We start from the raw sequence: 22,800 nt of genomic DNA on the forward strand, positions 1-22,800 counted from the left end.
TCCTCCCCCCCCCCTTGGGGAAGGGAAGAAACCAATCACTGTCTTGAAGGGTTCTCAAGAAAATAAATCTGTGAGCTAATTGTTTTGCATTCGCTTTGCTATGAATGTGGGATGCGTATTAAAATGCATGTTTTCCAATTAGGTAATAGTTTCCAGCAGTGAAGTAGTAGCACAGCAGGCTTGCTAACCCCCCCACCCCCACAGCTGGAAATAAACAGCATATTACCGGCATTTTCATTAACAGTGAAATGGAAGGAGGCTATTGTTGAAGTATCTAATTTATTTACAATAAAAAGGTTGTCCCTAATTTTCAAACTTAATTATTCAGTTATGTTGCTTACAATTCCTTTAGAATAAAACACAAATTTAACCCACTGATTCTCCTATATTTAACAATTCCAACAACTTCACCTTTCCCTTTTCTTCTGATCTCCCATCTGTTTAGGGACGACTTCTTGGGCCAAGGACCTTTTCTTTTGTATTCCTTAAAAAAGGAGTAGGTAAAAAGAACTCTAAACGTTTTGGATTGCAACTTCCAGCATACTTGATACCTTACATCAGTTACCAGATCCCCTCCCTCCCTTCCAAGTGGTCCCACTTCCTGTCTCTCCTTCCTCTTCCTATTTACATGAAGGTAGAAGTCCTTTTTGTTGCTCTTGACATTCTTCACAAGTCTCAGCTCATAATCAGCCTTAGCTTGTCAAAAATCCTTCTGCATCGCACCTCCCTGCCCCCACACCCTTTTGTCCACTTGCCCCAGTGACCATTTCCTGTGGAGGTCCCTCTTCCTTCTAATCCCTCTTACAAACTCTATTTGCATCCATATAGGCACCCTCCTACACCTCTCTGCTTTGCTAATCAGGGGTATTGTTAAGGCTTGTGCCTCTAAGGCCTTCCTTTTTAGAGCCATTCACCCATTTTGAACTCCCTTGCCTTCTAATACCCTCTCCCAGGTTGAAAAATCCTGCCTTCATAGCTTCTAGGAAGCAACAGGACCTAACCACCACCAAGTGTGTCTCCCAACTAATACCAGGGATGTTGAAGTCTCCCATTATAACTGTGTCCCTTCCCTGGGATATCCTTCCAATCTGGTCTATCAGAGCATCCTCCAGGGTCTCAAATTGACCTGGTAAGAGATAACATACAACCACTATCAGATCCTTGGTCAACTCCAGACCCATCAATCTTACCCACATTGCCTACCCCTTCTACCCCACTCCCTATTTCATTGCACCCTATCCCTTCCTGAACACATAGTGTTAAATCCCCTCCCCTCTTTCCCCGCCTACCCTTCATAAAAAGCATACCCTTCTATCTTAGCACTCCAATCCTGCTTTTCTCCCCACCATGTTTCCATAATCCCTACCAGGTCATACCAGCCTATTCCCAGGAGAGCCTTGAGCTTTTCTTGCATATTTCCCATGCTCCTAGCACTGGTGTACCTATATCGCCGTTCTTTCCCACAAACCCCATTCCCTGGCTACCCTGATCTCCTTCTTCCTGCTGGCCTCCCTGGCACACTACTACTGTGTAGTAATCATGCCAGCCCCTATGGTTCCTAGATCACCCTGCCCCTTAGACCTTGATTCTCTTCCTCCACCAGTCCATTCATGATTGGTTTCTGAGGGCCCTGATCCCCCACTCCCGGATCAGTTTAAAGTTTTGTGGACAAAGCCTGCTAAAGCATTCCCAAAAAGTCTCTTTTCCCATCCTGGTGAGGTGCACCCTGTCCCTCCCCTGAAGTCCATCGGTGAGGAATTGGCTGCCATGGTGAAGGAACGCAAAGCATCCCTTCCAACACCAGGTCCTCTTTGCATTCCCTCCAACACCAGGCCCTTAGCCCATCATTCCTCTCCACAACCCTCCTCTCCCTGGTTGGTCAATGTCCATGGACAGGCAAGAGGAAGGAAAATGCTGTCTGAATCCTCAGGTCCTTGAAAAACTTGCCCAGAGCCTCAAAGTCCCGAGTGATTCCATCCACCCCCTGCCTGGCTGTGTCATTTGTCCCCACATGGATCACCAGAAGCATCTGATGACACCCTGAGGGAAGAAGATGCTCCAGTCTGTCCGTCACATACAGGATGCAAGCACCTGGCAGACAGAAGACCTCCCTTGCCCCTATATTTGGCCAGCACACTGCTGCCCCAGTACCCCTTAGTAAGGAGTCCAAAGACAATGACCTGATGTCATGTGCATGCGTTCTGGAAAGATTCCCAGGGCACATAAGAAGCTGACCATTTTGGCAGGGCTGACAGCTCAGACTCTGAAGATGGCATGTATGAAGGGGAGTTTGCTGACCCTGGCAGGGCTGACAGTGCAAACTCTGATAACAAAATGGCTGTTGTACTGGATGCAGCCCCAGCTACAGCCCTAGGTTCTCTGTAGCCAACTGTGCCTGCTGAGGATGAGATTACTTCGACAGCCAAGGGGCCCAGTCAACCCACCTGTGGAAACGAAGAAGAACAACATCCTGAGAGAGGGGATTTAGAGAAGGGGAGTCTCTTGGGAGGACAACTCCAGCCTCCTGAGGAGGTGGATCCAAAAGGCTGGTGTCCAGCTACAGCATAGCCCAACTGGGATCTTGGAGTGAAGAATGCAGGCACACATGGTTCCACGGTGCCCCTCCTTCCTGAGGCAGGCACAGAAGAGTTCATAAGGAAGGCTTTGGGTGAAGGGGGCAGAAGAAGGTTCAACGTTTCACTTTGTGTATGCTCAGAGACTTCTTTATAGAATAAAGACATTTACAAGAAGTGCTGGAGAGTCTGTCCTGCTGGGGAGGGAAAACCTAGCTCACAACACAAGTTTCCTTTCATTCGTCCAGTGGAGATCGGGGACCACACATTAGCCCCTATGTCTCTGACAGTGGCACCCTGCCCATGTCTGAGCTCAGGCTGGGCTTCCTGAGCAGGCTGGTCCCCTGGGGAACCTGCAGCCCCAGTCTGCTCAAGCAGGGAAAACCTACATCAGGGAAAAATCAGTGTGTGCAGATGGAGGTCGTGGTGCTGGCGCCTCCTGAGGGTGACATGCCTCCACATCTCCCCTGCTGATTCCCTGGTGGCTCCTTTCTCTTTGTTCTGTCTGGAAGGGGGCTGCCGCTGGCTGGCCTGGAGGACCTCCTGGGCAATGTCCAGGAACTGTTCCCCACCCCTTATCTCCCAGAGGGAGGTGATGTCATCCTCCAGACCCTTCACCTTTTCCTCAAGGAGGGGCACCAGCTTGAACACCAGCTTGCACTTAGTGCAAGTGTATTCTGGCTCTTCCTGGGGGAGGAAGACAAACATTCCACAGGAGCTTCAGACAACCAACACACCTGCTGCTCCCGCCATGGCTGTCTCCTGGCCTGGCATAGGCCACCCCTCTACTTGCTGTGTGCACCCTTGTCTTTCCTGCACTATGCTACCCTTGCTTGAGGTGGAGAACCATGCTCCCTCAATGAAGACAAAGTCTCTGAAGAGTCCCCAGGCAACCCAGGCCACAACCAAGGGATGACACCCTTGTCACATCGCCATTGGTGCCAACAATGCCTGAGTGTGGCTTTAGAAACTCAGAGGCCAGTGGCCCCGCCCCTCTGCTTCCGCCTGGGCCTCTCTGGCCTCCCTAGCCCTACCTCCCTTTCTCTTCACTCCTCCTGTCCCCCAGATCCTCTGCCCTTGCCTTCACAAGTCCTCTAGGCATTCTTTCCCCACACCCCTGGCCTCTGCTGTTCTGCTGCTTCTGCCATGATCCAGAAGATCATGATCTAGGCTACAATCCTAAAGACACCTTCCTGGGAGTAAGGTCCATCAATTCAATGGGACTTACTTCTGAGTAGAGGTTTGCACTGTTAGAAACATTTATTTGAAATAGCAGTATACAGTTTAGAGCAATTGGCTTTTAACCACCAAAGACAGAAGTTGCATTTGAACAGTTTATCATTACAAGAATAAGCTTGACCTTACTTAGAATCCACATGCTCCCTTCTCAGTGTGGCCACAAAGAATGGAAGCCACAATTTAGCATCCTATCTGAACCCTAAACTGTAGTTGATCTTCAACTACGGTTAGTAGAGGAAAAACAGCTTTACCAATTAGGGTTTCAATGTGGTTTGTTTTCACTAGCTATAGTTAAATTAACCACAATTTGGCTAGAGAGTTGTGGTCAATCTAAAATGAAAATGAGAACTTTCAATGTCTTGTTCATGGTTATATACAGAGCAAAGAGCATGTCAGAATGTTAGCCTAGGGTGACAAGGATTCAGGATTAACCTGACATCAAGTAAAGTTGCTTTAACATCTTGAGAGTCCTTTCACGTAGAATTGTAAACATAAACACTACTAGTCTCGCTGGCTATGCACTACCTCTTTACCAGTGGTGGCATGCTTGCATTCACCAGTTCCTGAAGACCTTGGGCAGGTGGAGGTCTTGTCCCATCCAACTTGAGGGATCCTGTGGGCAGTTAGTCTGCCACCCTGTGAATGGAGGTCTGGGCTAGATGGTCCATTGGTCTGATCCAGCATGGCTTTTCTTACATTTGTACAACAGTAATATTTCAACATGCAAAGCAAAAGTCATTTTTATCACAAACATAAACAGTTAGGCATTAAAATGGCCAGCAATATTCCTACTTTAGCAACACAAACTGCGCACATTCTGTTTAATAACTAATTACTCACACTTGATTCAAAGCTGCAGACACTGACGGCATCTTCATCTTGGGTGCTCTGCTTGCGTTTTTTCTACAAGAAAAGAATAATAACAAGACCTCAGTAATAACCAACCAATTTATTATGTTTTTATTTTGCACCCTACTGCATTATGAAGCCTTTTCAAGTAAAGTATGCTTGGTTTCTGCAAAGGCTCACGCCCTGTCTGTACACACAAATTTATGTCAGAGTTTATTTGATTGATATCCTGCTTTTTTCTCACAGTGAACTCAAAGTGGTTTATATCATTCTCCTATTCTCACAAGCCTGTAAGGCAGGTTGGGCTGAGAGTCTGTGACTGGTCCAAAGTCACAGAGTAGGCTCCATGGCTGAGCAGGGACTAGAACCCAGATCTCCTGAGTCCTAGTCCTATGCATTTTAATCACTAAAGGAGATATCCAGTCAAACCCACAAACTGCTCTTCTAACCCAGCCTGTTGAAAGCGATAAGTTCTAATACCCTTTCTCTTGTCTCACCAAATTCCTAATTTTGCTTTTTGAAATTAAGAAAGTTTAAACAATCATTTGGAGGTTCTGCAAGGACACCTCCTATAAACTTATTGCTGAGAAAAACCTGAGTATTCAGGCAGTGTGTGTGCCCTTCTAATACCTAATCTATAACTACTTTGTCAACTTTTGCATAAACAAGATGTCCTGTTCCCTACAACTTTGTTCTTAAAGCATAGGGGGTTTTCTTCACTGAATTTTAAATGGAGAAAATAGCATATTATAATCATAAAATAGGAAGTAACTCTATGGTGTCCGCTGTTCATTTCCTGTTACTACTCAATTAATAAATTTATTTTATGGCACAACAAACATATTCATAAAAGAAGAATGATAGTAATCTCATTTTTAAAGATGGTAAACTCATATACTAAAATAAGTGCTATTATTATAGAATCTATTTGGTGACACTGTATTTTAGAATGAATGTCATAATAATTTAAAACAGTATTATTGCTTGCTTGCTCGCTCACTTGCTCACTTGCTTGTTAAATTTCTAACCCACCCCACTAGCCACATGGCTTCCTGGGTGAGTTACAACGGTAAAACCATACCAAATGCTATAGAACAATACAATAAAACACCTCAAACATTAAAATGTCAATAGAAAAACAATAAAAGTGCAACCACCAGAGCTCCAGATTGCAAACAATACAAGTATCGAACCTTGTGTGTTTAGTCTGCAGCACAAAGTTTCAAGATTCATTCAAATCTCAAAATTACCTTCAGAACCTTTTTTCAATACATTTACTCATTCCTGTAAATTTCAAGACATAGAAACAGAAACTGAGCTAATCAGAAGGGGTTCCTGGGCCATCTAGTCTGACCCCTGGCTCCAGCCACCTCCGCTCATGACATGCTCAAGACAATGGATCATAGCCAGGCGTGCTCAATTGCCAGTGGAATAGATGCTGCTGATGGATTACATCCATCCTTTCCCCTGCAGCCCACTAAACACTACCCAATACTCCTCTATTGTGCAATGAAAAATCTACTTGTACTATGTTAAATGTTTCCAGTATTTTCTCTTTGATAAAATAGGATGCAGTAAAATTTTCCTGTTATAAGATTCTGTGTGTGCATGTATGTATTGTTCTGTTTTTCAGTGAAAGGTGGCTCAGGGAGTTTCAGAAGAGACAGTAAATTTGTGAAAATAATGTCTCCCTCTTTCCCGTGTCCCCTCTGCACACAAGAGAAACTATTTGATTCTGAGAGATGAAGTCCAAGTTCAGCCCAATATAGTTAATTACAAACATCTACATTTTGAACACCATACTATCCACTCCTTCACATTTCCAGGTATAGAGGCAGAAGCAGGAAGAGAAGGGGCCGGCGCAGATCCCATCTCGTTGTCAGCAGTGGCATTGGCATTCTTGAGGCCTCGTGGCTTGGCCTGATGTTGGCAGCAAGCTGCAATGGTGAGGCCAGGCTGCATTTTGAACTTTTAAAAGATTGTATACTTTATCCAAGGTGGTTAGGGCAGCATTTAGGAGATTATCTGATTAAATCCCTACAACTAGCATTGTGAGATATGTTGAAGTGTGAAATAGTGATGACCCAGTCCAGCCAAGTTCTTGGGGATTTGGACCCAGGACTTCATAGTGCATGTATGACATTCTCCTATGCTGCTTTAGTTCTCTCTGCTTTTTGCAATCAATGTGTGTTTGAAACCTGTATAGTTAAAATAGATAACTAGTGGCAAAGCCAGATTTATTGCTATGAAGATCACATTTTTCCTTGCTTGCCTTCTTACTAGTCATTTTGGAAGAAATGAGCAAGAGATACCCAAATTTATTTTAAAAAGCAGTATTTTAGCCACAGAACTTAAAATAATGAGACACTGAAAAGCCAAGTCTCACTTAGTATCACTGGATATAAGCTGCTGATAAATAAAATTTAACTGCAGACATTCAGAGAAGAAATGCAAAGCTGTCATATAAAGACAAATGTAGTATCCTGTGATGTGGACAGAAATGCAGAATGCTATTCAAAAGATTTTTACCTTCAGCTCTGCCACCAAGCTGCCTGAAGACTTAAATATAACTGATCCTTCATCCATGTCTGTTTCCACATCTATACATACAAGATTCTCTCTCTCTCTCGCTCAATTTCTCCCTGCATTACACACACGCATTCCAGCAGCGTTTAGGATACCACTACAAAACCCATATGTTTCTCTATAGCTCACTGCATGCAATGCTTGCAGTGCTATCCTTGCATGGCAGGCACATACACATATGCATATAAAGGAAACAAATGTAAATAGTGGGCCCAAAAGACCAAAGCTTGGTGCCCAATTACAAGTGTTCAGTCTTAAAAAATGTTATTTACTGTCCTGAGACTTTTGTATATGTAGGTCAGGATAGAAATGCCATAACATAACATAACATAACATAGCAAAAAGTGGGGGTATAACAAGAATTTTTTTAAAATATCTTTTTACAATAACTATTTAGAACACTTTTAATTTAAAACTAAGAACTATTCAACACTTCTGTTTCAAATATATAGATTAAAACAAGCAGTCCATATATATCTAAATAACCATCAAGATGGAACTGACCACAGTAAGAATATAACATGAACAGTAATGTCTTCAGACCTTTCAATGATAAATGGTACATGTGTTTCCTTTCAGGCATGAACTATGAGTTTTCTGACAACTGTTACAGTTCTCAGAGTCCACTTTTGCTTTCCATATCTTAAGCCCCACAGGAATATAATTTTAAAAGACCTGAATATCCACAATTATCACAGATTTGTCAAGAAAATACTCACACAGTTGGTTTCTACTTTGAAAAAAAAAGATCACAGGTGCCAAAAGAAACTGTGATTACTTCATACAATCCTCTTGTTATTATTAGCTGCTATTTCAGAAAGAGGATAATCTCATGAGCTTACCTGAGCAACCTAGTAAGTAGCCTGTGATTTTCTGTTTAGAAAATACTTATTCTACCACCTATTTTACCTTGTCCTTACATAAAGTTATAATTTGTCTTTTATTTACTAATTTATGTACTGGCAAAATATAATCTCTAAGTGGGTCATATATACGTATTAAACTCACACTGAAAATATTAAAAACAGTTCCCATTGGAGCAACATGATTAATTGAATAACAAGCCAGGGAAAGCCTGTGTGAACAAGCATAGTTTTTCGAGCCATTTGAAATGTGGAACATTTTCTGCCTCCCAACTACACAGGTTTTCCAAAAGGTGGGCACAGCTGCCAAAAAGGCCTACTGTCAAAATTCTCTTAATTTCAGAAGGACTCCCAAAGCCTACTCGGCTGATCTTTAATATCACCTGAGTGTATATAAAGGAAGGCTGCCTGCTCAATATCCTAGACAGATTGATTATGGCTTAATATGAAAAAAACCTTGTTTATTACTCAGTAGCTAACATGTTATGTGGGTATAACCTGGTGTTCCACTGAGCACCCTAGTTGCTGCATTTTGCACTTGACGCAATTTCTCAACTAGGCACAAAGCACCCCACATATAGCATAATACAGAAGACTAATCATGTGGCTACCACTGCATGGATCATCATGGCTGGCCACCCCTAGCCAGGAACAGGCATCGCTGGCATACCTGCCAAAGATGGAATGAGTGTTTCAGGCCACCAAGGTCACATGGGTTTCCAGTGATGCAGGAACACTTCCACACTATGTACTTACTCCTTCACAGGGAGTGCAGGCCCATACACTACAGCAAACAGGCCAGATCCTGGACATGGGAACTGCTGATCCATAGAGTGCCTGTTTCATTGTGATTCAGCCTCAGTTTATTAGCCATCATTATGCTAAACTGCATCCATGCACCATTCAAAATAAATGACTTCTCCTGATTCAGACATCACAGAGAAACAGATCCGGGTGCTATTAGCATCTTAATGACAGCTTGCCCAACCCTCCTGAACCCCACAAGATGGTGCCCTGTGGCACCCAACATTTAAGCTGCCATGAGGCCAAGCCTTAGTCACTCAGTGCTATTTCTGCAACCAAGCCTGCAAGTACAATGTAGACTAATCTAGATCTAAAACAGGGAAATTAGCACAAATATGTATTGAAAATCCAAAAACACAGGTTTTAATTTTTACAGGATGTTGTTCTCAAAAAACAAAACAAAACAAAACAAAACAAAACACAGAATCACATTCATTACTGAAAATTAAATTGGGTTCATGAGTATACCCAGTTGGGTTCATCCCCAGCACACTGACCCAAAGCCCAGATCTAGCAGGCCTAAAGAAAAAAGACAGAACAAAATGAAGATTAGGGAAATTAGCATTTATCAAATAAGAAGTAAAATGTGGCACTGTGGGCATGACAAGACAGGGGATTTGGAGGCTATGTGACCAAGGAAGCTTGGATGCTGCTAAAAACAGTGGGCTATGGGAACAGACATGGCTAGGTATAGGAAACAAGGAAAAGATGCAAAGCAAGAGAGGAGAGGCTATAATTACCTGGCTTCAGAGGAAGGGGAAATTATCATTAAAACAAACAATATAATCTTAAAATTAATACATTTAAAGTCAGCAACTGAGATCAATCATCTCTACAGCCACAAAAAGGAATCTTTTCAATAACAACTACTCAAAAATGATGGGCCTATCAGGTATCAGTGGGGTTGGTTTAGTGAGCACTAGCATGCAATTGTGCAAACGATTTGTGCAGGTATTGTACTGGCTTACAGACAGAGTAAACATTACAAAAATCAGGAACTGATACTGTCGACTAGCTAATGGCAATCATCCTAAATTGCGCTCCTGTGCAGAATGACAGTAACTGAAGCATTCTGGGAGAAGAAACTTTCCTGCCTCGCCAGTTCTGGGACTTTTAGACTTACTTCTGGCTCTGATTTTATGGAAGAAATATGCCTATTAAAACATTTTCTGACCAAAAAAGTACCAAACCAAAAACAGTCTCAAAAACCTAACTTACCTGATGGGACATAAAAAAGCAAAACCACCCATGAGGTAGTCTAAATATGCAGCACATCTAGATTTCATGAATGCACAATCCACAGTGGAACTCTTACAAATATCTGTATACAACAATAAGTCTCTAAATTTCCTCTTCTGTTTCCTTCTGCAGCAACTCCTCCCCACGTAGTCACATTGTATGACAGGAAGTGGCAAACATGTGAAGGATGGAATGATGCACAGCTGTCTGTCTATATACTCTGCATTTTTTGCTATTATCATTATAAATTTGAATATACCAAGCAGCAACTACAAAAAAGTCCCAGCTAATGAAATGCCTTCAAGAAAGAACCTGCATCTTTTGGATGCAAGATAAATCTAAAATTATGCCATTCTTGCCTGTATTTGCACCAAAAAATAAATACCTTGAGTGTTCTAAAACACACTGGATGATAAAATAAGGTTTGAACACCGAATAATTAATTTTTTTCCAAGGCATTTCAACTTGCTTTTTCCATACCTGATAAAACATAGACAACTGCTTCCCTTGCCTCTTATAGTACTCATACAAAAGGAATGCACAAGACATTCCAAAATGAGGGAAGGATCATATTTAAAACTCTTTTCAAATGCTCACTTTCTTCATGAAAACTATTTTAAATGGTTCATGGTCTCATTAAAAGTAATTGCTTTCTTGGAGAGCTATTAACAGGCATGAGTGTTAAACAGAAAAAGGTTAAGTAGGCAACTCAGCTCTTTAAAATGAGATTTCCTGGCAACGTTCAGTTCCTTTATGTGATTTCCTGGTAGTGAAGCAGATACATTTAAAGCTGGGCTAGATTAACACTAACCTTATTTCATTAAGATCTCATCATGGTGCTGCTATATCAACATCCCACATTCCTTACTCCTAGTGCACATAGCAAGTATTACTGTGGGATATCCACGGTTTAGGAGCTGAAAAGGAAATGTGTGCAGGGAAATGACTCCTTTTCCCTGTTTGTGTGTTTTTGTTCAATTAGCTAGGCACAGGTGGAAAGGAGCAAAAATGGAAAAAATAATTGCAGCTTCTCCTGCCCCATCCCCTGGAGAAAGAGTGCCCCTGCTTGCTCCAGTTCTTCCAAGCCAGTGAGACCAGCACTCCCTTTCCGTCCATCCAAAATAAACAAGCAAAACTGTCTCCCATGCAGATTTTCCCAGGTGATTAACTTCTCAGAAGACTTGCATTCCAGGTAGATGTTTCTTGAGCAAGAGAACACATAAGACACTTGGGAAGGCAGAAAAGAAATTCTATGTTTTTCAGAGAGGAGGAAAGGAGAGGGGAGGGTCATTTGCAACTCAGGAAGGAAAGTTGGAGGGGAAGAGAGGCAGCGAGGTAACTGAAATATCTGAGTTGCTTCCCTGTGCTGCAGCACCTGAGCCCATGCAGGATGCTCTCTCTTACCCCTGCAAGGTCAGCACACACACAACAGCATACACTGTGTTCCTGCATTGTCAGCTTGTCTACCCTTAGACAACTTAGGGAGAAAGGCTTCTCTGTTGGTCTGGTTCAGATGTAATGTTCAACTGTGATGTCCAAACTCAGAGAACTGTGGTTTATTTCAATGATTTTTAGTTGAAATAGACTAGGCTAAATCTAGATAATGCTTTCGACAGGTACATGTATTTATTAAACTACAACATTACTGCAGGTGCCTTATTTGTGTAAAAACATGGTCATGCATGAGAAAATATTAATGGGGGGGGGTCAACACAGAAATTGCAACTCCTATTGCCTGTCAATCTCAAGATGCAATCTAGCCCTCTCAGCTTGTACTTCACCTTTGCCAGGGAAGTCATAGACCCTCTTATCATCTTGCCATCCTCACTAAGAGCTGAAATACTATTTCTTTCTTGTTTTTTACTATGCACAAATCTGAAGAAAGCTTTTTTGTTGCTTTTAGCATCCCTCACTAACCTCAGCTCATTCTTAGCATTAGCCTTCCTGACACCATCCCTGCAATTCCAAGTACCTGCCTATATTCCTTCTTTATACAGGAGTTGTCATTACACCCTAACCCTGCACCATGGTTTAATTATGGGTTGCTAACTATAAATAATGAAAAATTCACAACCGATCAAACTTGTCTTGATCTGCTATCAAGTGCCTTGGTGGTGGTCAACACAAGTGTTTTCTTTAACAAATGTAAAACAGTAAATTGCAGATTTGTTGAAGTTTGCCCAGAGTAGGTACATCAGGACACCACTGATACATGCTGTTTCCTGCTAACATTTTGTGCAAAGGAAGTCAGCCAAAAATAGCTTGCCATGCTCACACAAAACAATACCTTTCAATATGAATAGCTGTGTCAGACATTACTTCCTCTATATAAGCCTTCCATATAGGAATACATTGTGTAGAGAGCTTTAGAGCTTCTGAACCTGCCCTAAGCTTTTCAAGTATTATCAACTGATTGACCAATAAAGCTAAGTTTGATGCTGTTTTCTTGGTAGAAAGTAAAGTACAAATCAAATCACTAAATAATCATTCCTTACTAATCAATCCTTACTACAGCCATATAACCCAATCAGTCAAAATACAAAGCATAGATAAGAACAAAATGTGTTATTTATCACATTATACACAAAGCCATTAGAAAAATTAGCTACTTACTTAATAATGTATGAAACCTTATCCCTTCTTGTGGATGCCCTGATAAACTAGCCAAACTTTATCAGAATACATCCACAACATTCTTCTCTCAGATATATTTTAGTCTAACACACTAAAACCCAATTTAGTAAAGTGGTTTTGTTAATTTGGGCTTGTACCTACCTAGGAGACCAGTATCAAATTCATACTCAGCCATGAAGCACCCTGAGTGATCATGGGCCAGTCATGACTTCTTAATCTAACTTGCTTTATAGGGCTGTCCCGCAGATACAGCAGACAGCAAGGAAGAACCACGTACTTTTGAATTCTTTGAAGAAAGAATGGGATATGAACATAATAAATGAAATAGAGGGAACAGTCAAACTGTGTGGATGTGTACAAGATCAAACACGCCAACATGGCATGTTAGAATATATGCAGTCCATGGAAAAATTGCAAAGCTACACCCTGCCAAGGTTCAGCCATATATGGATAGAAATCTGAAAAACTCTGCAAAGAGCCATTGACCCTGACTTGCTCCATAAGCCGGACCATTCACACAGAAGTCTCACTAGACAGGTTTTGTAGTAAATATCCTTAAATCACAGTATGATCTGAACATCCAGTGTACCCAAAGTGATAAACAAGAAGGAGCAGGGAGGCATAATACAAACTGCCCATTGCTCAATGCATGTGGAACTGAGTAAGGTCAAGTTCATCTGCTGCTCACAAAGAACTGGCAACAGGATGACACAGCTACACCCTGTCCCAGACTATAATTAACAATGGGAAATCTGTAATGTAACAGCATGGCACATGATTTCAAAGGGTGTATAAAAATTGCATCTCTTTTTATCACATGCTGCTTGTAAATTTTAGTATCTTTTGTATACAGAACAGTAGGAAGTGACAGGTTTACAGCAGATAACCACACCTACAATGAAAGAGCAGTCTACTTCAAGTGCTTTAAAACAGCTAGTGAACATTAGGGAAATATTTTAGGGGTATGCCAGAGAAAGATTATTCCATTTCCTTTTTAATTTGCCATACTTACTCAAGATCTAAGTATGCCTAAAAGCAATATAGCAAAAATATTAGAGTTTGATACATTATATCAGTCTTTAGGAGATCTGTTGGCTTATCTCCAACTAACATGACCATACATATATATTACAAAACTTTAGTTCTCTTGCACTAAGTGTGCTTTCTTACTCTGAAATGAATTGATAATCCTAGCAGGGCTCTATAATGCAGGCCTCCATTATTTCAGAGTTGCTGAAACTAAAATGCAGCTGTTTGGCACCTACTAAGCACCTAACTATGGGACTGGAATGAGAGATACTGCCACTACCCTACACCAAAATAAGCACATCGAAGGGGGAAATTAATTCTGATTAATCTCACTGAACTAAACTGCTTTTCACTGGATGCTGTGAAACAAAATAATTGCACCTATGGCACTACAGAGCATCAAAAGCATAAAAGTTTGCTTGGTTGCGAGTTAAATCTGAACCTTTGGACACTCTGGAGTACTATGCACACATTTTCTCCCATAAACTGCTTTCAAATGTGAGAGGGTAGAGGGGATGTCTGCAGCCTAGAGGCTGTGTGGTGCCAACTTGTGAAATAAAATTAAAAATTACATGTATTACATGTATTTTTGAAATCTTGTTTCTGAAAAGATTTCACAAATATTTTTATCAAATAAACTCAATTCATCATGAAAACTCTGACTACAGAAAATATCTCATATGCAAGTCAGTCAGAAATACTGTACAATTAAAATTTACAATGTAATTCACAATTGAAAATGCAATGCAAAGCTATACTAGTTAGTTATTGTCCTTGAAAATTCTGAAAAGTCCTCTGTATTTAATTATTTAAATAACACTTAAATATGGAGTTCATACGTTGAGTCACTGATAAAGAATCCTGTTTGTTTGTCCTCATTAAATTACTACTTTAAAAAACCATCTATGCACTCGTCAGGGATTTCTACTCTGCTTTCTGCTTTGCTAGATATGGTATCTAAACAATGTTGCACAGGAAACTGCTATAAAATCACCAGTGTTGTTCCTGTGCAGAAAACATCCAGTCAGCGGGTCCCAATGCGGCAGGATGACTGTGGACTGCATGTGTCATAATGAACATGGCTGCATATCCAAACGAGACAACACAGATTGTAAAAAAGCAACACAGATTGTCTCAACCTTGTTGATTCAGAGACAAGGGCAGTACTCATTTCCACATACTATCTTAGATGTTAAAACTAACTTGAACAGGGAAAACTGTTAAAGCCATATTGTGCTGCATACAGTGGGATTAGTGTGATAATGACTGGCTAGCATTGCTCCTGTGACATGTATTTGAGTTCTGTATTTGCATTAATAAATAGTTTTTCTCAGAGAATTCTATCAAACAGATTTACTTTGGCAACATTATGTGCCTGCTCAACAATTATATTAATAAGGAAAGCAGTTGTGTGGTCCCTATATAGAATATGGGGTGCCACAGGATGCTAAAAGCACGGAGAAGGCAATCCGGTCACAGATCTTCCCTCCACACCAGCAGCCAGCACAGAAAATTGTGGGGTGGGGGCAATGTGCTAGGGAAGACAGGGGAAAGGAGAGTTTTCAACACACAATGGCTGGGTTTGCACAATACAACAATGGATTGTCTTGTCATGTGAACCTAGACAGACATCCCCAAGATGATTTGTTCATGGATAACAAGCCACCCTGACAACCCATGGGCTTATTTTTGCTCAGAGACTTCTAGCATGGACTAGATGGACTACTGCTCTGATCCAGCATCATGGTCAAGTTGGGACATTTTAGCCAGTACAACACAATGGTTGTAATGTGCCTATGTCTGGGTTCACAAAGCACAGCAAACAACTCTGCACTGTTTCCACAGTGTACAGATGTTTTCCTGAATTCAGTTGTCAAACAAACATGTGGTCACACAGGGAGAGCAGTTTCTGTACTCCCAGCTCTCCACACAAACCAGCATCCCCCACAAGTGAAATCTTCTTCCTTTTCCTATTCTTGCTTAAGGACCACAGGAGCCTTCTCCTGTCTATCTGAGAACCTGGAGGTGGGGGTCTAGGACTGCATTCCTAAGGAGGGAGTCCCCCTCCCCTTCCCAAGTATACCTGCATGTCCGTAGCGCTTCCCACATTCCAGCACCCACAGCGGTTTTCATTATGTGAAAGTAAATCACCAGTTTTTCCTCTGCTCCCTCCATGAATTTTCACACTGTTCACCCATTTCCAAAAGCACACAGGAATACAGACACATTGTTCAGCCCATGGGAATAAAGAAAGAATGATGCATCCATTGCTAAGGAGTTGAACGCCATAGAGACTGAAGGCTAATGTCCATAGCCACTCATGTCAGGGGCCTTTATGGTGCTTCCATTCCCAAAATTGTAAAATGGCAGCCTTGGGTCCAGATGACTGGGAAGCTGTGGTGAAACATGGAGACCATAGAACAGATTGTTAATTACATCTGTGGTTTCAGAAAACTAATCCTATCACACAGGAAATCTGGAGCTGGGTTTGGGTGGCTCAACAGACCCTCAATTTCACAACATTGCATCATGTCATGTTCCACCCTATTTGATGCCAGTACTACTGGCTACACTGGCTACTAGATTGCAGGCTTCCCTATCCAGCACATAACTTTGCAGTTGATACAATGTAAAGCCATGGAGGAAGAGTCAGTTATATAGCTTCTCCATCCACCTACTATGGAATACCGTGGCCTTCCTCCTTAGGATATTGGATTTTAAAAACCCCCTCAGCCAGGATGCTGTAAGGCTGCAGCATGGCAGGCACTATAAAGGTACCTCACTTTACTTAAATAGGGTACATGTAATGTGTCAAATTCTGATTCCTAGATAACTTTGCTTCACTGCATCAACTAAAGGCCATTTCATTTGTTAGTGAATAAATATTTAGTTTTAGGGTATTTAACCATTTTTGAAAGGCAGGAAAAGAGAAATATTTAAAGAAAATAGACCTTTCTCAAAGGTGAAAAAGAAGCAAATTCTGTTTGAAAACTGTGTTCAACACCAATATAATAAGGTAACATCAATATAATAATTTGGGACTGAACTGTCTTTACCTGCAATAGTGAACTTACTTGAGATCAAGTATATATTAAAAAGTGCAAAACACAAATTAAACAGTGTTTTGAGTTTTTTTTAATTTGAAATTGGCTGCAACCAACTTTTAAACAAACACTACACAATGAGTTTCTGATAGCATCTCTCCTTTCTTGCCAAAATAAACTCTCCTGTTCCAGCAGAAATCAGTCTTTCACTTCAAGTTAACAATAGTTTCAGTGGTGTGTTTATATAAACAAAGCAAGTAATGAATAAAAACACTTAGGACTCTCCCAGAGCATAACTTCAAGATCAGTATTAATAAGGACAAAGAGCTGTGTTAGTAACAAGGATAAAGAGCCATGTAGTGCAAACAATCACACAATTTTCTCTGATTCAGGTTGTAATCTTATACACCAGATATGGATTTAGCACAATCCAGTTACACCTTTATATGGTACTGTCAAGAAATATTCCCCTCACTCATGACTTTTCCATATTTGGTCTTGTTACAGCCTGGAATTGAAATGGATTTAATTGACATTATTACCACCTCAATATGACTGAGAGTCTGTAGCAAGACTTGAAAGTTGCAGTTTACCAATGGCCCCGATCCTCACAGGAGTAGTTTTCCCAGGTAGAATAAGCAAGCTTTGAAGGACCCAGATGTGCAAGGTTGGTGGAGTTTTTACCATGATGGCCTACAGCTGTGATTGCTGACAAGTGGGCTTCTACCAAGTACATAGACTATTTTTTTCAAGATTCTGATAAATTCAGATTCTTGGTGACTGTGTTGGCTGAGTAGCTCCTGAGGTGGAAATTTTTAGAGGAAACAGATTATCTGGATCCATTTAAATTGGGTTTCATGACTGAGTTCAGGACACAAACAGCTTTAGTCACCCTGTGGGATGACCTCTGCCATGAAAGAGACAAGGGAAGAATAGCCTTGTTAGTTCTCCTGGACCTCTCAGCAGTTTTCAACATCATCGACCATGGTGTCCTTCTGGACAGGTTGGCTGGCTGGGGTTGGAGACACTGCTTTGTAGTGGTTCCAATCTTACCTGGCTAACCAGGTAGTGCTGGAAGGTGGTGCTGGAAGACAACTGCTCAGAGCCATGGCAGTTACACCAGGGGGTAACTCAGTGCTATACTCATGCTCTTCACTATCTACATGAAACTGCTGGAAGAAGTCATCTGCAGGTTTGGGCTACAATTACAGCAATTTGCTGATGATACTCAACTCGACCACCAGGTGAGGATGTGTCTGTCCCTGTCCTGAACCAAAGCCTGAGCTCAATAATGGACTGGATGAGGGCCAAAAAACAGAGGCTCAATCCAAGCAAGACAGAAGTGCTCCTGCTGGGCAGTCTGTCAGGTAAGTTGAATGGCCTATGCCCTGTCTGGGATGGGATCATACTCCCCCTAAAGGACAGGGTTCACAGCTTGGGGATACTCCTGGATCCAAAACTCTCACTTGAGTCCCACGTGGATTCAGTGGCCAGCAACACCTTCCTTCAGTTGTGCCTACCAACTACAGCCATATCTTGACAAAGCTTACCCACAGTAACACACACCCTGGTAACTACTGGTTGGCCTACTGCAACACATTCTATGTGGGACTACCTTTAAAGATGGTCTGGATATGCCAACTAGCTTAAAGTCAGGCTGCGGAATTGCTAACTAGAACACAGCTCATATCAAACCAGTTCTATACCATCTGCACTGAATACCAGTGGAAGTCTGGGTCCAATTAAAAGAGCTTGTACTTATATATAGCAGCTTAGCAGCTTGGGTCCTGGGTACCTGAATGATTGCCTTCTCCCATATGTCCCATTAAAATCAAGTGAGGAAGTCCTTCACAAGGAGCCATCCTCTGGGGATAGTGAGGGGGATGTTGGCTTAAAAGAAGGGAGTGGTTGTGCCCCACCTTTGGAATAGGCGTTTCTGGTGCACCTGGTGCCATCACTGTTATCATTTCGGGGCCAGGCAAACACATCCCTCTTTTCTGGCTATTTTAATACTTGATTTCAGTGGTAGATTGTAACTGACCCTTTAAATATAAATTTGCTTATTTTAATGCATTTTAATTGATACATTATGTTTCATATTTTGATTATAATTATGTTAATATGTTAAATGTGCTAATTTTATTCTGATTTTAGAATGGGTTGTTGTTTTAATTGTTGTGAGCTGCGCAGACAGCCATGATATGGGCTATTATAGCAGAATATACCTTGAAATAATAAATTAAAAATGATTCCAAAAAGGTCACCATATCTGCAACTTAAATAGATTTTTCCATATTTCTTAGTACATATATTTTGCTTTGCAGAATATCCTTGGGTGCTAGTCAGTATGTTCAATGTGAAAAAACCATTCTTGCATTCTCTTGTGTTTGTTTAGATTTAAAGAATTCAACTAGCATAAATATAGCTTCTTATGAAAATGTCATGCAGGGCTCTTGATAGTAGCTTAACTCCATTACAGAGGGATATTGTTTCTGAAGTTGTATCTTTAGGGCCTTTAAAGGTCTAAGTTTGCAGAATTACCTCATTTTAGTTTGTATTGCCAATTACACTCTGGCAGATGGAAGTAAGAGTTTTAGAAAGAACTAAATGTACACAGGAGAGTAAAACAGAAAATACTTACCCCTCTGAAATGCCAGGCTTTGGTGGAAGAAAACAAGGAAAAGTTGTTCTGCTGCTGAGGCCTGCAAGATAAAACAGGAGAAAAGAGTTTTTTTTCACACTTCCTTCATTAGCATCAGCTGGAAAGAAATATATTAGTGCTTTTCTTCACACATCACATTTACTAACACTTTTTTAAATTAACTGTATTCCTGAGAAATTTTCTTTCCACTATAGGAAACTGGTTTGACAGAGAAGAGAGAAAAATCTCTGAAGTTTCTTGACAAGACAAAGGTGTGCTAAGACATATGCTATTTTCATATAAATTACAAAAAGGAGCAGGGGATTAAGAGAACTGTATCACTGACCTCTCCCCCAAATTTAAACACTCTCTTTCCATAACAATTTCCCCCAAGAGTCACAGGGGGATAAGCACATCTTTGGAACCCCTAAACTTTAAAGGCCTGCTACTGTTGTTGCTCTACATGCTGCAGCACATGCCATTCAAGGCAACCCAATGAATAAATAGTAGCCTCTGGGGTACTAGGGTGGTATATAAATGCAAATAATGAATGAATGAATGAATGCACTCCAAATTGTCCTGTCCTGTTCTTCTGAATCTTCCGAAATGATTCCAAGCATCACTTTGCTTGCATGGGAAATTAGTACAATGGCCCTAAAGCTGCTGCACTCCTTAGCATTTCTGTTTGAGGGAACTGCAATGTTCACAGAGCATTTCCAGTGTGTGGGTCATTGTTTTCTTTTCCATATGTATTTTACATTCTTGTTAGCATTTTGACCAATTCAGTTCCTGTAGACTGCAATAGTTCTACTGGTGCCCTATCTGCTCTAGGTGTTTTATTCCTTCCAAGTGCTAACAGAATATCTTTCATTTCAGTTTCTAAAGTTACACATTTTTCCTCATAGGATTCTTCCTGGAAGGAATCTGTCATCCCTTCATCTCTTATGTATAGGACATGCTTTCCACCCTCTCTTTATTTTCTCCGAGTCAGTAGTGTTCCCCTTTAAAGGCTGCTCTTGCCGAAATCTCCTTGCACCTACTCATCTGAAATTTGGCAGTTTGGCCCACCCCAAATTAAGGCTAACTATCCCAGCAAATTATATCACATTTATGTTAAAAAAAATGAGTATCTGTAGTTCTTATTTAAAGTAAGCATATTTAAGACAATGCAAGGTCCGGGGGTCACTGTAGATCCCGGTCACCTCAAGCGCCCGTCCTCACTTCTCTCTCTTTTCAGCAGTAGCTCCAGCTTTGCGCTATTGCTTATTTTAGCAGCGGGCTGGCTGTTGTGTTCTAGGTGACAAGAGGAAGTTTTAGTGTGGGAGTCAGGAGACGAGCCATTTTGTCAGCTAGGAGGGAACTGAGAACACAGGGTCAATGAACCAATTACCTGTGATCAGAAGGAAGCCCAAGAAGCAAAGAACAACATGATCAAAGAACAACTGTTTTAGTGTTCTACAAAGGTAGTGAAGAGAAATATTAATGTATTGGCACGAGATAGAGAGGGAGGGAGGGAGGGAGGGAGGGAGGGAGAGAGAAAGAAATTGCAGTGTGTATCTGTCGTGCAGCATTTGCAGCATGGAATATTCAAATGCAGTCTTACAGTGACGAGAAAAAACCCATCCCAATCCAAGGACCAAGGGAGCCTCTCAGAATTTGCCAGCTTAGCCATTGACTAGTGAGGCCTGTTGTGGCTCAAGTGGGAAAGAGATATGTAACTGGCTTCCATCTGAGTACAGTGCATGGTGTCACTGAGTAAGCAGAAGGGAGACAATTCTGCCTATAGCCTAGGAAAGATCACCAATTTGCCTTGACAGTTATTCCTGCTTGAAAAATAGTTCCTGCTTATAAATAATCAAGATTGCTGTAGTTTTGTCTAGCTCAGTGACAAAACAGTCTGTTCTTTCATGTGACAAAAAGGCTTCAGCATGGAAAGAATGGGTCAATTATTAACACCTGGTGAGATTTCTGATGGAAAATATTACAAACTCTGTTATTTACTAAAAATCAATACATTATTAATCCACCTATTTTAACTTAGATTCAACTGACACAGAATAATTTATTTAACAGTAGCCACTCATTTAAGACATTAACAATTCATTCCTAAATATGTCAAATACTGGGTATGTTCTACTCAATTAAACTTAGTTCCAAGGATGTTTGCATAGAATTGTAGCCTAAAACATTGTCTGACATTCTGGACACTGATTCCAATAAGGAGATATGGATGAGCGAAAGTATTGGATAATATCTGCCCCCACTTCCCCAGAAACCCTTCCTAGGCTTGCCACACCTGCAACAAAACCATCAGGAGAAGGAATTAGTGAGACTTTTCAGATGTTTGCCAAATGTCAACTCAACAGAGAGCTACTGTAGCATATTGCTGTGCCTCTGGGAAAGGACACACACACATTTTGGTGGTACACAAAACTGGAATGGCGTAGAACAGTGGACCCCAATCTTCTGGGACATGGAGGCTGCATTAGAGTGCCCAATGCCTAAAGAGGACTACAAATTCAACATCAATGAATTGCCTACCACTCTCAGTAATATATTTAGCAACACAAAAGCGTTGATTTTTTAAGTGCATTTATCTTGTTCACTCACACCTCTCCTTGATATACTGAGGAGCTCTTGTGACAGGATTCAAAGTGCCCTTTTACACTGTACTCCTTTCATACTGAGACAATTTCAAGACATATCAGGCAAACTGCTTTATCCTTGTTTAAAACAAAGAAGTACAAAGAAATGGACTACTCCATTAGTCATTAAAGACATGGTGCTCATCTGCAATTTTAATTTCCTTGAAACTGAAGACATCTTACAGAATTTTTAGCAGAGCAACAGCTGCAGAGTTTCAGTATTATCCTTAATTCAATAAAAGTATGAGAAGTATAATTTTAGGGATCTAACTCTTCCCTTTCCCTAGTTTTTGCCATGGTCAAAATGAAAATCCAAGCTAACAGCAGCCAGAGTGGGGTTCATTTGATGGGAAACGGAAGCTCTCACCCTTGCAGAGGGAGAAGATGATTGAATCTCAATCCTAAATCATAAAAGGAAGTGATCTGAAGAAGACCAAGAGGTTCATGCCAATTTGCTCACTTTCAGATCACTATTTAAATTGTAGCCCACTTGCGCTGCAATTTCTATCATCACTGCCAATGCATAATTTGTTGTATCATCTGAACTTGGCTGACATGGATTTTTGGAGGTGGAAACAACCATCAAATAACCCTATAACAGTCAGAGGTCTTATTTTGATCATGTCATCTTTTTCTGCTGTGTTGGTATTATCA

The 22,800-nt window shown here is 41.1% G+C and overlaps 1 protein-coding gene across 2 annotated transcripts in view; it reads right to left on the minus strand.

The window, feature by feature from the left end:
* Positions 1-22,800, minus strand: part of ARHGEF3 (Rho guanine nucleotide exchange factor 3) — a 135,733-nt gene that overhangs the window by 80,510 nt on the left and 32,423 nt on the right. For both annotated transcript variants that reach the window (XR_006416709.1, XM_044451354.1), the window contains exons 3-4: positions 19,502-19,562; positions 4,653-4,715 (exon numbers count right to left, since the gene is read on the minus strand). Coding sequence is in view for 1 of the 2 variants with exons in the window: in XM_044451354.1 (XP_044307289.1) it covers positions 4,653-4,715; positions 19,502-19,562 (124 nt within the window). In the remaining variant the exon portion in view is untranslated. The remainder of the gene's footprint in view (positions 1-4,652; positions 4,716-19,501; positions 19,563-22,800) is intronic.

Source organism: Varanus komodoensis, unplaced genomic scaffold, assembly GCF_004798865.1.
Source record: "Varanus komodoensis strain SLA01 unplaced genomic scaffold, ASM479886v1 scaffold6_2, whole genome shotgun sequence".
NCBI classification, from domain to species: Eukaryota; Metazoa; Chordata; class Lepidosauria; order Squamata; family Varanidae; genus Varanus; species Varanus komodoensis.